This window comes from Lithobates pipiens, unplaced genomic scaffold, assembly GCF_037356315.1.
Source record: "Lithobates pipiens isolate NorthernLeopardFrog02 unplaced genomic scaffold, aLitPip1_a1.2 Scaffold_13, whole genome shotgun sequence".
Lineage (NCBI taxonomy): Eukaryota > Metazoa > Chordata > Amphibia > Anura > Ranidae > Lithobates > Lithobates pipiens.
Window position 1 is genome coordinate 287,050,016 of NW_027507718.1, and position 15,467 is coordinate 287,065,482.

Below are 15,467 nucleotides of genomic sequence, written 5' to 3' on the forward strand. Positions count from 1 at the left end.
GTTTAGTGAAAGCTCGAACTGAAGCCGGATTGAAAAGGGAAGTTCATCCAGACTGGATTTATTTCCATTCTGTCTCCTCAAATTCCGTTGAAACCACAATTTCTTTGTCTTTAATTGCTTTGCTTTGAACAAAATAGTGGAATCAAAAGTTTAATCTTTATATCAATGTCCCACATGTATGACCAGCTTAAAGTGATTGTAAGGGTAATTTTAACACCACTGTGCAGCTCATTTTGCCCCAAACCTGTTCTTCTGGGGTCTTCTGGGGTCCCTCGGCAGCTCTCACGGCTCCTCCCCACATAAGATAACCCCCTCATAGAGGGGTTTACCTTGCGGGCGTGCTCCCGAATCCAGCATTTGCATTTATAGGCACAGAATTCCAGACTCGGCCCCGCCCCCCAGCACCCGCGTCATTGGATTTGATTGACAACAGCGGGAGCCAATGCTGCTATCAATCTATCCAATCAAGAGCCGAGAGCCCGTGGAGCCAGCACGTCCCCGCCAACTGAGGTTCAGGTAAGTAAAACGGGGGCTAGGGGGCAGGTGACTGACAGGTGTTTTTTCACCTTAATACATAGGATGCATTAAGGTGAAAAAACACGTACCTTTGCAAACCCTTTAAGGCTTCATTTACACTAGCAGCTCCTAAACTTGAGTTTAGGAGCTTTCAACATTTTTTAACCAAAGCTCCTAAACTCAACTCCATAAAAGCCTATGGGGTTATTTACAAAAGGGAAATCCACTTTGCACTGCAAGTGCACCTGAAATTGCACTGAAAGTGCACTTGGAAGTGCAGCCTCTCTAAATCTAAGGGGTAGATCTGAAATGCGTGGAAGCTCTGCTGATTTTATCATCCAATCATGTGCAAGCTAAAATTCTGCTTTTTATTTTCCTTCATGTCCCCCTCGGATCTACAGCGACTTTACTTCCAAGTGCACTTTCAGAGTAAAGTGGATTTTCCTTTAGTAAATAATCCCCTGTGTGTCAATGTACTGTACACATAGGCTTTAAGCAGAGTTTAGGAGCTGCTGTAGTTATAGGAGCTTCAACCTTCCTCTCCCAAACAAAGAAGAATTGCATTCAGAATAGGAATGTTTTGACCGCTGATGTGAAAACGCAAACCGCAGCAAAATTTTGACACCTTTTGTATTTTCCCGTGGCCGCGGTACATGTAGGCAGAGTGTACATAAAGATTAAAGGTAGCCATACATAAATTGAAATTGGGTTGGTTCATCAGGGATCGGCCAATTTTGATCCATGTATGGGCAGGTTGGTTATACAGAAGTTAGTCTAATAATCAAATTCTGTACAAGCAGCCTGTTGGGTTTTTCCCGATCAATCAGTGCTGCTGGCTATAGCTGGCAACATTACTCAGTATATTCTCATGGCAGGGAATTCTCCTTACTGACAGAATACAGAAGCTCAGCAGGAATAATTCCCCTATCCACATGGAGTGGGTAATATTTTTCATTCAACCAAATGAATATTCCATGGGTGGAAAAAGAAGAGTAGATGTTTCCCAAAAACAACATCTGTGTGTCTTTGAACAAGTCACCTAAGTAAAGGATCACTGACAATGTAAGCATTGTACTTTGAATATTTCCTTTGTACTAGGGCAGGGACAAGGTTGTGCACTCACAGGAAAGTTTCTCAACAACCCCCCCCCCCCATGCAATAACTACTGATCACAAAAGTATACACCTCTTTGGGAAGGAAATCTGGAAGGTCCAACACCTGGTGAGTCAGTGTTATAGCATAATCTTCACCATGAAGACAAAAGCGCACTCCAAGCAAATTCATTAAAAAAGGTGTTTGCTTGATGCATTCGCTATATGCATGTTAAGCCTTAATTTTTTATTTGGTTTGGGGTTTACCTTTAATGATTATTGCCCTTCCGCCCCCCCCCCCCACATGATCTGGGCATCTGATTGACCCAAATATTCCTAACCTGCAATATGAAGACCTAATCTGGCAAATATGACATATTTACAGCTGCCTGTTAGATTAATATTTTGACTTTTACATTCAACACTGTTAATGCATCAAGATGGAAAGAATACTTACAGGGATTCCTCTTTTTGAAAATCTTTCCTCAAATGTGAACTGGTGGACAGCAAAGGCAACCAAATATGTACTCATAGGGACTGACTTCATGAACACAGTTTTTTTCCACCCATTTCCTAAGTCAGTAGAAGTCTAAGTGAACAAAAAAATTAATATAGCCATTTTAATATTAGATTATTGTACCAACAAATGTTTTGACTGCATCTCATATGAATATAGCATAAATAAACAGAATCATTCGTCTCTACTGTTTGAGACTAAAGCCTTGTACACACAGTACGATTGTTGGCAGGGAATTGTTTGTTGACCGACTGTTGTCCTAAAATCTTATCATTAGTACGCTCCTTTTGACAATTGTTGTCCAATAGTAAATTTTCGTCAGACAACGGTATGACTTCAGATATACTTATGGTCAGTACACAAATCTGTCACACAAAAGTCGAAAGTGCAAACACGCATGCTCGGAATCACTGCTCACCAAACACGAAATTAGCAGAACGGGCCCAAAGGGTGGCGCTCAAGAGCTGAAATTCCTTGTAGTATGTCATTAAGTTTGTGTTTGTTGCATGACAATTGTGTACTGTTAGTATGCAAGACAAGATCCTAGCCCATTTGACAAAAATCAGGCGCTTGGTTGGCCAACAATCGTACCATGTGTACGAGGCTTTAGATGTAGTAAATTACATTTTACATTTTTTTTTTATTCTGATTAATGTTGTAGAAATGGGAAGTAAATGATGTGTCAATGGAGATGCAAGAGGTTTAATTTCAAATGAACTTAATGGGGAAAACATACAGTATTATGAATGACCACAAACTATTAAAGGAAACCTTCAAAGGGATATGTACATGTGCATTGATGGCCTCTACTAGAAATGCAAATTGTGAGGCATTCATGTTGACCCAGCAATTTTTAAAACATATGGCAAAGCTAGATCCCAACAATTCTGACTACTCTTACTGCATGTTTTTGTTCAAGGTTAGTTAGCATTTTTAGAAGATAATCCGATATGACAGCCTATACATTTTTCAATGTAGGTGTCCATTAAAGTGTATGTAAACCCAAAATCTATTTTTCATTATATTTAGCATCATGCCTTACTGTATATGTGTTTATTAAGCACATTTTTTTTTTTAAAAGGCTATTACCTAAAGAGAGTGCCAATAACAAACTTTGTTGGTGCAGGCTAACAATGCTAATCCATTGCAATGCATGCTCTTTCAGTTGGCCGTTGGGTTGCTGATCAAGGCTATCACATAAGCAGTCCAATGGGGCAGGCTGATGGCTCTGCTGTCAATTGAAAGGCAGAGGCATAGCATTGTCAGCCTGTAACAGAAAAGGGTTGATTTACTAAAGACAAATAGGCTGTTCACTTTGCAGGGAAAGTTGCACTTTGCAAGGAAACTGGACCCAGAGCTTAGTGATTGACGTGAAACTCAATTGGCTTCCTTCATCCAATCATGTGTAAGCAAAAACTCTGTTTTTTTTCCCCTTGTATGATTGGGCATTCTTTGCTCAAGGGCAAATTCCCTTGCAAAGTTTAATTTCCCTTTGAACCACCTATTTGCCTTTAGTAAACCAACCCCCAAGAGTTGTTACAGACAGGATCTCCAAGTAGGAAACTTAGTTCCTGCGAGGGTATCGCTACACATAAATCACTGGAACAAAAAAAATGAAAAAATACTGACCTTACTTTCTAATTTCCAGCAGCTTTCTGCCTAATTTTGCTAACATTACTGAGGTTTTTTTTTCAGTTTCATGAGAAAGCAGAGTAACCAGGGGCGGACTGACCATTGGGCCACTCAGGCACTGCCCAAGAGCCCCATGCCACTAGGGGGCCCCATCAGGGTTGCCAGCCTCAGTAAAATCAGGGACAGTATGTAAAAATGTGTGTTTTTTTTACATCTGTCTCTGAAATGTCCCTTACCGATATCCTTTTGGTCTAAAAATCCTGAGATTATAGCTGCCCCACCTCTCCAGTACTTTCTCAGCCAATAGAAATATATCTGTGTATACTGTGTGATTGTATACTCTGTGTGTGTGTTTGTGTATTTTGTGTGGTCCCATAATCTCCTATTGCTCGGGGGCCCCATAATCTCCTATTGCCCGGGGGCCCCATGAGTTATCAGTTGGCCCCTGTGAGTAACCTAAATATTACAGGACGATTCTCCAGGACTGTACATCCTTGCAAAACTTGGGATCCTTAGCTTTTCCAGGATACCAGTGAGATCTGCCCGGAGGCAAGCCAGGTGGAAGCTGGGTGTAAATTAAAGCTGTGAAGTCTTAACAAGCAGACTGGCACTTTATATGTATTTCTGTGAATTTGAAAAGACCCTTTAAACAATAAAAAAGGTGAAATTTGCCTTAAAAATTATTTTTGGCCAGCGATCACAATCCCTCTTCTGTTCGGTGGGGGTGTAATTAGAATGCAAGTCAGTCCCATGATGTAGATGGAGTAATGTTGCTGCATTCAACTTATTTTTCTTTGAGCAGGGCTGGGTGGGTAACAAATCTGGACCTCCTTGAAGGTCTTCAAAAATGCACTGCACAAATGATTTTAATAGTGTCAAAGGTTATGGCCACTCCAGACTGCAGATGTTTTGACTGAGAAATCACTGATTTAGCATTTTTCCTCCTTTTTCTAATCTCTGTCTATAAAAATCTATATTGCCCATTTAAGACTAAAACCATGCTTACATGTAGTCTCTCTATTTTTCAGCCCTTTCTGAGGAGAGGCTTCAGGTTGCCATGTGATAAATGAGGAAGGGAAGTAGTCTATCTTTGTTATTTTGTACAATCCCATGATCAAAAAACATAAACTCTACAATTGTGTGCCTTATTTTAAACATAGTAGCCATCGTATCCAATTAACACAAAAACTATTTTAGATTACATTTTTTTGGGGTCCTAAATACATACCTCTTTTGGCATGTTTGAGATTGCATCGTAGTCAGCTGGGTGAATAATGGTTATATTATAGGTTGCCTTTTTGTTGGGTTCATCAAAGCAAGGGAACGATTTTCGTGCGTCTGTTGGCTCATGATCTGTAGCTGCAATACTCCTGAAGAAAAGAGAGGTTTCTTTTAGTCTACTAGATTTTAGGGGTAATTGTGCAGCTTTAATTTTTTTTACAGTCACAGTATCTCAACAGCCATATAACAGCGATACAAGTATGTTTTGTACATTATTGTTACAACATTTTTATCAGATTTTTTTTTTCGATTTGTCACCATTGGGAAGATTCATTCTCTGTATAAGACATGCTGACTATTATCACCATAAAAAAATGAAATGAAAACCAAAAACTGGTATGCACTTCCAACAGGAACACTTAAGCCAGTGACAGCTATCTAATGTCGCGTACACACGATTGGAATTCTCTTTGGAAAAAGCTCTGATGGTTTTCCCGACGGAATTCCGCTCAAGCTGTCTTGCCTACACACGGTCACACCAAATTCCGATTAGTTTAGAACGCGTATGATGGGACTATAAAAAGGAAGTTCAATAGCCAGTAGCCAATAGCTTCCGTCTCGTAGTTGAATCTGAGTATGCGTGAGTTTTGGCATGTCGTAATTGCATACACACAATCGGAATTTCTGACAGAAAGTTTTTCCGGCAGGAAAATTGAGAACATGCTATAAATTTTTGGCTGGCGGAAATTCGGACAGCTAAATTTCAATGGAGCATACACAGAGTCGCATTTTCCGATGAAAAGCTCTCATATGTCTTTTTCTGGCTGGAATTCCGATCGTGCGTATGCGGCATAAGATGGAAATTCTCTTCCCTTTATTAAGATTTCTGCCTACTTTCTGTTGCATCTCTGGGACAGAAATTGCAGGAAAATCTCATCAACAGGGCACTATAGAAAAAAAAGAGTTTTGGCCACTCATTCATTTTACCACTACAAGGTATTATATTTTACTAGAAAGGGATCACTTTAATGCAACAAGTCAATCAGTAATATATGAAAACCATCAATCCCTGTTTTTATGCAAAATTTGCAAGAAATGTGTAAGGGTAGAAAGCAATGTGCAGAGGATTCATTCAAAATCTTCAGTGGTAGTGTTATTTAGTGCCTTATTTTTATATACGTAATCTATTTGGACTTGAGCACAGACATTGTTTCAGCTGTATTGCATTGTACAGATCAGTGACCAGACCTTTGTCTGTAGCTCTCTCCAGCTGTATCAATTTACCCCATATTGGCACTATTTGTTTATGTTGTATACAGTATGTCCATTAAAGTATGCTATGACCAAGTAAGTATTTTGCATTTTGCAAAGTAGAGAGGGGTCAGCATGATGCAGTTGGCCAGCCTCAAAATGTAATGCAATATATGCAAACCAAGAATTATTGTTTTTAAGAAAAGGTGTGCTACAAATATCCAAACGTGTATAGCAGCATGCAGAGGCTTAATTATCAATCTTCAATAATAATTATGCCCACATAAATTCTTTCTGATATTTAGGAAAAGCTGAAATATTTTATCCCAACTGGTATGTCTGTGTGGAAGGTCAGAATGCCCGGACTTGCTGACAGACATAGAATAGAGGTCAGAGTCTGTTTTTTTTCTTCATTTAATACCCTACCTTTTTTTTCAGATTATCTGTATTAAGAACTGTGTCTATAGCTTTTTAAAGCATTAAAGCAGTTTTTTTTTTCCAGAAATGGATTTTATGTGTAAGGAAAAATATGATTGGCTGCTATGGGAGAGGCTGACCATAGAAGATAAAATGGATCTACCCAGAATGATGATCTGGGAGACATTTACCCAACTAAAAAAATACTGGGATACACTATTTCATCTTGCGATTCAGCTGACAGCATTTATGTGATTTAGAATTTCCTTTTCTCTTTGTAAATAGGTGAAAAAGGACCAGGTCCTGTCACACAGACATTTTTTTTCTGCCTGCTTTCGTTGGGGCCCTTTATGAGTGTTGGTTCATTTAATGACAGTCCCTGTTAACCTGGATGCAGTATAGGTGCCGTATAGGTATGGTGTAGTCTCTGCACAGGTGAAAGGTAGATGTGGTTCAGATACTGTAAAGGTTTAGTATAATGTGGTATAAGTGCAGTCTTGGTTTGGAATATGTGCAGTATGGGTGCGGAATGGATTGGGAACACTTGGTGTCCTGCTTTCAGTATCAGCAATGGGCAAATAGCCCACTCACCAGTCCCAGGGATGCTGCAGGGACCTCTTGCTTTAGAAGGGGGGCCCTCAGTCTCTCCCTGAAAGCCTCTGGTGAATAGGGGTGGGAAGCAGAGGGTGAGTGGAGGCTATAGTCTCCCTGTTGCAGCCGTGCAGGTGCTGTGATGTGGCCGGCTCTGCTCTGCTTCTTACTCCAAGCCTCAGGCTTGGATCTCCACTGGTATGTAAACCCAGATAGAGGTGCTCTCTCTCTAACTCCTTCAGTGTCAATAGGAAGAGCTTTCCTGGGCAGTTTGATAAAAATCATCTCTCCGCTCCTCCTACTGCACAGTGCCTATTTGGAATTTGTATTTTAAGGAGTCTATTTGTCCCATTATATGGCTGCCATTTCAAAATACAACTCACAGGATGCTCACCGTGCTGCATATACGTCTATGGGCTTGCTTAGCCTTAGCTCCCCCCTGCTGGCCAGGGGAGAATGGTGCTGCATAACATCAATATCTCAGTAGATGGAGATTAGAATAAAAGACAATGAGGTTGATTTACTAAAACCAGAGAGTGCAAAATCTGGTGCAGCTGGTAGTCAATCAGCTTCTAACTTCAGCTTGTTTAATTGAGCTTTGATAAAAAAATCTGGAAGCTGGAAATTAAAAATCATGCCCACCAAAAGGTCACATCCATTATTTTGAATCATGATAATTCCAAATAAAAATAAATTTATCATGAATTCAGACTTACAGGAAACAGCATTTTGTCTGTATGCAAATTTATGTGACATACTATTATAATCGATTCCAAGGAGTGGGCTAGAGTAGTATAGGGGCGGGCTAGGGTAGTACAGGGACAGGCTAGGATAGTACATGGACAGGTTAGGGTAGTACATGGACAGGTTAGGGTAGTACATGGACGGGCTAGGGTAGTACATGGACGGGCTAGGGTAGTATATGACAGTGGTATCAGTGGCAGTGCTGGTGGGGGGATGGGATCAGTGGCAGTGCTAGTGGGGGGATGGGATCAGTGCCAGTGCTGGTGGGGGGGATAGGATTTGTGTCAGAACTGGTGGGGGAGGGGGATCAGTGGCAGTGGTAGTGAGGGATGGGGATAAGTGGCAGTGGTAGGGGGATAGGGATCAGGGGCAGTGGTAGGGAGGGATAGGCATCAGGGGAAGTGCTAGGCAGGGATGGCGATCAGTGGCAGTGCTTGGAAGGGATGGGGATCAGTGGCAGTGCTAGGGAGGGATGGGGATCAGTGGCAGTCCTGAGGAGAGATGGGGATCAGTGGCAGTGCTGGGGAGAGATGGGGACAGTGGCAGTGGTAGGGAGGGATGGGGGATCAGTGGCAGTAACGAATGGGGATCAGTGGCAGTGCTGGAGAGGCATGGGGGTCAGTGGCAGTGCTGGGGAGGGATGGGGATCAGTGGCAGTGCTGGGGATCAGTGGCAGTAGTAGGGAGGGATGGCAATAAGTGGCAGTGCTAGGGAGGGATGGGGATCCCTGGCAGTGGTAGGGATGGATTGGAATTAGTGGCAGTGCTGGGAAGGGATGGGGATCAGTGGCAGTGCTAGGCAGGGATGGGGATCAGTGGCAATGCTGGGGATCAGTGGCAGTGCTGGGAAGGGATGAGGATCAGTAGCAGTGGTAGGGAGGGATGGGGATCAGTGGCAGTGCTGGGGAGGGAGGGATGGGTATCAGTAGCAGTGCTGGGGGGTGTCAATGGCAGTGCTGGGGAGGTAAGTGGCAGTGCAGGAGGGGTGACTGGCAGTCCTGGGGGGTTCAGTGGCAGTGCAGGGGGGGTGACTGGCAGTGCAGGGGGGTCAGTGGCAGTGCGGGGGTGCGGGGAGGATCTGGTTCCATGGTGTCAGCGGCAGCAGTGACACCTATGCCAAGATCAGGAGACGGGTCCAACCCCTTCCACTTCAGGCCTTATGAGTTAGCTGACTTCTAGTCTCCACCCCGGCCATTCCGTGAGCTGAATGGGCAGCTGCGAAGAGGCTGAGTGGGCGGTCGCAGGCTCCAGGGACAGCCCAGCTCACTGCTGGGATGCACCATCTGCATACTTGGACGGTGGGAGACGCAAATCTTCTCTTGTCCGGACGTCCCCTTTCCTTCTCAGGCTGCCCCTAACCCGCACAGCCAGCCAATGAGGAGGGGCCACCTCCAACGCCCCTGACTGATGTGTGCTGGTAGCGGTGCCCCTGCACACAAAACTGAAAAAAAAGTGGGCGTCAGTTTGCCGCCTCTCTTAAAGTGCCGCCTGGAACATTGGACTCACCCATCGGGACCCATGCTAGGGCTGGTGTCCTGTCGGATGGTGTCCCCCGTCGGATAGTGTCCGCAGCAGATTCCGAAAATAGCCAAAGATGAACTGTGCCTGCGCTGTGAGTCCAGGTTGAAGCCCCACCATCCAAGTGGACATAGAGTTAGAATAAAAAGAGCTGAGCGAAGCAAGGCCATACCCGAAGCGTGGCGAGCCAGCGAGGGGCCCTCTAATATGTGCAGCCCTATGTCCACTTGGATGGTGGGGCTTGCACCTCTGCTCACGGAGTAGGTGCCGTTCATCTTCGGAGATTTTCCGAATCTCCTTCTGCTCCGTACTGCGCAAGAGCTGCGCCTGCGCAGTACGGGGCGGACACTATCCGACGGGGGACTGTATATTTCACAACACCGGCCCTGGTACTGGGTCATCTTGCAGGAGCCGAACAATGCACATTATTGCCACCCTTAGAGCAGCTCAAAAAAATAATGTTTGTTGTGCACTCGGTGAAGTTTTTTTTTATTACAACCTGCTATAGTTTGCCATGATGTTTCATAAAGCGCAAACAAGTAATAAAATAGCAATGTTTTGAAAACAGCATCTGCTAAATAATTTATTTATTGAACCTTGACCATAGTTCTACAGGTTTCTAGCAAGCTTTGAGTAAGTGTAGCAGCCCACTCTCAGGTTTAATTATTCTGGAATCTGAAGTATGTTGTTTGTAATTTATTAGTGCTGACACTGTGTAGTCCTGCTTTCCTAATTTGATATTATTGTTGTAATGAAAGAATAATAAATCAGAAATGTGTCTTCTTCAGCAGACAAGAGGTATCTGGTTTGTAAGTGTAGCAGACTTTTCATGTATTTACTGAAAAACATTGGAGTTTTTGAGGACACTGTTCGGCACTAGGTCTGTACATATATAGAAGAACCAAAAGAAAGGAGAAGGCCTGAAGATTTCCTAAAATTCACAAAATTCTGAAAGTAGAGATCCTGGAGAATAAATTAGTGGTAGTGTCATTTTTTTCACAACGTTTTACGTGCAAAATTTCAGGAAAAACTGATACTACATAATTTTAGGGCAAATAAATGCAATTTTTACCCAATTTTTGGTAAAAGATGAAGATACATTGAGTAACCAGATATTTCAAGCCTTAAAACTGTGTGTTCATACAACAAACTTTGGTTCCCTAATTCTTCTATAGACCTTTTTATTTATTTTTTATTTTTTTGGGGGGGGGGGGGGGTAATGCAATACATGTCATTTTCAGGTTTTCACCGAAAAGGGATGGTCAGCTAATCAATGGACATTTTTGAAAGAAAAACTTGCAGTACCGGGCAGGACTGTACAATGAAGATCACTGGAAGGGAGGGGAGATAAGTATCTAACATAGCAGGCTGCACTCAGAGGGAAGAGAGCAGGTAAGTATAACATGTATAACATGTCACTTTAAACAATCACTTTAAAGGACGAATTTACTAAAAATAATCTTGTCCTTTAAACTATATCTAAATCCAATAACACAAATGTAATATATTGCATCTTACCAGCCTTTAGATGTTTTATTATTTTAACCTGATAATCCTGCCCGTAATACCCTTCCTGTCCTAGTTTGCTCACTACTGTATTTGTAGGGGAGCAGTGTTATCACCCTAGGCTGCTCACTCCTGATTTGGACTACAGCTCACTTCCCCCTCCTAATCTCCATAACACAGGGGGAGATGTGCTGTAATCCAAAGAAGAGAACTAGGCAAGACTGGTGACACTGGTTGACACAGTGCACATGGAGTTAGGCTTTCTACTGAATTTCTGGCAGGATAAAAAAAACAAAAAACATATGGAAATGTGCATATATTGGTGAGATGTTTTGAATATGTTTTTTGTTATTTTGCTTTTACATACACTTAAAGCAGAACTAAACCATCAACATTAACTATTTTGAATCATTATGCTGTCAGCATTAGTAAATGGATAGGAAGGGTATATTATATTTAGTTTATTTAATTTGTTTATTATGGGTACATATATAGTGTCATCAGTTTACACAGAACTTTACATATATTATACTTTCACATCAGTCCCTGCTTCCAAAAGGTCCCTAACTCACATTTATATATACATGTACTAGGTCCAATTTACACAGGAGCCAATTAACCTTCCAGCACATCTTTGGAGTATGGGAGGAAATCCCAGTACCCGAAGGAAACCAAAGCAGGCACAGGGAGAACAGGCAAACTGCAGGCAGGTAGTGCCATTTACTTGTTTTAAACTTTTTTTTTTTCTTAACATCTCAGTTGCTTCCTGGTTTCTGGCCTAGACCAAAAGGATGCCATAAAATTTCACCTAATAAAAACATTGTCAGTGCATGGGCCACAATATATTTTTGATTATAAGAATGAATTGCAGATATGTACATGACTGCTGAAAAAAAATCTGGCTAGGAATATCCACTCTTTTACATGGACATCCACCCATCAAGGGATTTTGATATTTGCATCAGTTCTTCCAAGAGACAGCCCACTTTTTGCATCAGTGCTAAGGCTCTTAAAGGGTGTGTAAAGCTTTGTTTTTTATTTTCTAAATAGGTTCCTTTAAGCTAGTGCATTGTTGGTTCACTTACATTTTCCTTCGATTTCTTCTCTAAATGTTTTTTTTTCTTTGTCTGAATTTCTCACTTCCTGTTTCTCCTCAGTAAACTTCACACCATCATCCGAGTGGTGTTTAGTCAGCCAGAACAGCTTACTGAACAGCTTACTGAGGAGGAACAGGAAGTGAGAAATTCAGACAAAGAAAACAAAGAAAAAAAAAACATTTAGAAGGGAAATCAAAGGAAAAGGTAAGTGGACCAACAACGCACCAGCTTAAAGGAAGAAAATAAAAAACGAACCTTTACAACCCCTTTAAGAGGAGTATTGAGGCAGGGTGCCATGATGTCTAAGGATGCAATGTACAGCACTCTGCTTGCCCCTCCCACCAGTTATGATCTGCCTGCATTGCATAGAGAAGCACAGAGACTCAGTGATGATGTTACTGAGTCTAATATAAGGTTTATAATGAACACATAAAGGTTTTATTTAAACATTCTGAATGCATTTTGATTTGGGGGAAAAGGCAACATATAAGCAGATTAAACTTGACAGACTTTACAGCATTAGCTTCACTAGTCAAGATTTGCTTAACAGGAAGTTCTTTAGTTTGCAGTTCCTGGCATGCTCTAGCATACAAGGTATATAAAATAAAAATTAAACGCATCGCGCTGTCAAAACATAACCTTAATGAATAAAGTGCAAAAGACCATCTATTATATTAAAATGAAGATGAAAAATGAAAATGAAAAAGAGGGGAAAAAAACATAATAGTCCAAATGTCCCAATTCAACATCCATAAAGTGAACTTGAAAAGTGTGTTGATTCAATATTCAATCTGAACACACCCAGTGCTCCCCACAGGATAGATATAGGGCAAATATATCTGCTCACCAGACCCTCCATTAACCTGGCAAAACGTGTAACCTGTGTCTTGCACATTCTGCCAGGTTGCACATTTTGTCAGAACACTGCCCCATGCCATGTGATGTCATCATCCAGAGACAGTCTTGCTGGGAAGGCCCGGAAAGAGGTTACAAACCATATGGAAAAAAGGGGTTGGACGAAACGTACGCCAGGGTAGGCATGGAGCAGGGTGTTGGACAAACAAATTGTTAAATTTTGAGCCTGTTTTTATAATTTTTGCTTTTCTTTGATTGGTGATAGCTGTGGGGGATACACCTGTGGAATCCAATTAAGCAGGCTGGATAGCTGATAGTGGAACCCGTAGTGAGTGGTGAAAGCTCACTAATGCGCATATAGACCCCAGAGGGTCCTAAAATCTGGTAAGCAGATATATTTGCCCTATCTATCCTGTCGGGAGCACCGGGTGACTTCACAGATTGAATATTGGATCAACACACTTTTCAAGTTCACTGTATGGATGTTGAATTGGGACATTTGAACTATTATGTTTTTTCTCCTCTTTTTTCCCATTTTCATTTTTCATCTTTATTTTAATATAATGTTTTTTTTTATTTTTTTCATTAACCCCCCTGACGGTCTTCCCGAGTCTGGCTCGGGGTGGAATTTTTATACCAAAAGCGGTAACCCCCGAGCCAGACTCGGGACTGCATCGCTGGATCCAGGAGGAGGTTTCCTTACCTTCTCCCTCGGATCCAGCGTTGTCTCCCCGCTGTACGAGCGAGCCATGTCTCGCTCGATTCATCACGGAGCCGATCTCCGTTCCCTGCGAGCGCTGCGACGCACGGGGATGGAGATCGGCGCCAAATTCAAAAAGTGAAACACACAGTATACATACAGTATAATGTAATCTTACAGATTACATTGCTGTATGTAAATATTTCACATCCCCTTTGTCCCTAGTGGTCTGCCCAGTGTCCTGCATGCAGTTTTATATTATAAAAACTGTTCTTTATGCCTGGAAACTGGAGATTATCCATAGCAACCAAAACTGTCCCTTTACATCAAAAATGATTTTAGACCAGCTAGAAAACAGCGATAATAAATTGGAATCACTCGCAGAATTGAGGGATAGCGATTTGTGGGGAGATCCGTCATCAAATACTGAAAAGTAATGACAGTGACAATTCTGCAACTGAGCAAATTTCAGTGTTTTTGATTTCATTACATTATTGAATAATTTTTATTATTGTTATATTATTATTTGGTACAATTATTTATAATTATAATAAATATAATTATAATAAATAATTTATGATTTAATTTTTCAAACTTTATTATACCCGGGATGTCTGCTAGACTCTGGTTTGGACAGATTTAAGAGAGTTATTCCTAAGAATTACAGGACTACAATATAAAACGCCAAATTTTCATGCATAATAATGGTACCGCTTTTAGCACCTAAAATCCGAAATAATCGTACCGCCAGGGAGGTTAAGGTTATGTTTTTACAGTGCTACACATTTGATTTAGATTTTTTGTTATGAGGTGTACATTTTTTGTGAGAGCTGCTGTCTGTCACGGATCATCTTATTTAATTTACTCTATATGCACCTAACGCATTATCGCTTACATGCATATGACCATGCATGCAGGTACCTGGGCAGTTTAAACTTACAAACTGTGCCTTTTCCCTCTTTTTAACAGGTTGTAAACCCTTGCTTTCCATTTTTTAAACATTAAATGAGCAGTTAACCGTTGCAGTATAAACGATAACGAACGTGTAAAAAAATCCAAAAGATCCAACATAAACAAATGCTTTATTTTAGTTTTCGTTGCAACAGTTCGATATAGATAGGTGATTCGACATGACGCTGACAATAGCGATCTGTGTCCATCGAACCTGTGGTTGAATGTGCCTAACCTTAGCTCTATTAGTTCAAAATTATTCTACATAGAGAGAAAAGATTTGACATAGAGAGAAAAGATTCGACATTATAGAAACAATAGCAAAAAAGGTTGAATGTGCCTAACCTAACTCTATTAGTCCAAGATTATTCAACACAGAGAGAAAAGATTTGACATGAAGATTCGACAAAGCAGTCACCGCGAGAGGACATTTATGGTCAAATGCTCTGTCCTTGGCTATAGAATAGAATGTTGGTTGACTAGTAATAATAATTAATAAATATAATTATTACTAGTGTCATACAACATTAGAATTCTACTATAGCTTGTAGGCGGAACATTTGACCGGAAATGTATGATTGCGGTGTCGTACAGTTTAGCTGCTCCATCGAATCTTCTTAGAACATTCGATAGACACCATAAGCCTTCAATGACAGATTCGACCTTAATTATTTCAGATTTTTAATGAAATAAAATAAATAAAAACGAAAATACATTTATTTTTCGGATGAAAACTAAATATTTCAGTGTGCACATGTCTAATGAGCATCATGGGAAATGTAGTTCCAAAACATCTGGGCTCCCACGGTTCGCCATCACTACCCTAGACTGATTATTGAACCAGAGTGAATGAACTGTTGC

General features: G+C 41.2%; 1 protein-coding gene across 1 annotated transcript in view; it reads right to left on the reverse strand.

Moving 5' to 3' along the window:
• Positions 1-15,467, reverse strand: part of ENPEP (glutamyl aminopeptidase) — a 92,660-nt gene that overhangs the window by 68,214 nt on the left and 8,979 nt on the right. Inside the window, exons 2-3 of the mRNA XM_077476710.1 lie at positions 4,985-5,126; positions 2,065-2,196 (exon numbers count right to left, since the gene is read on the reverse strand). Of these exons, the coding sequence (XP_077332836.1) occupies positions 2,065-2,196; positions 4,985-5,126 (274 nt within the window). The remainder of the gene's footprint in view (positions 1-2,064; positions 2,197-4,984; positions 5,127-15,467) is intronic.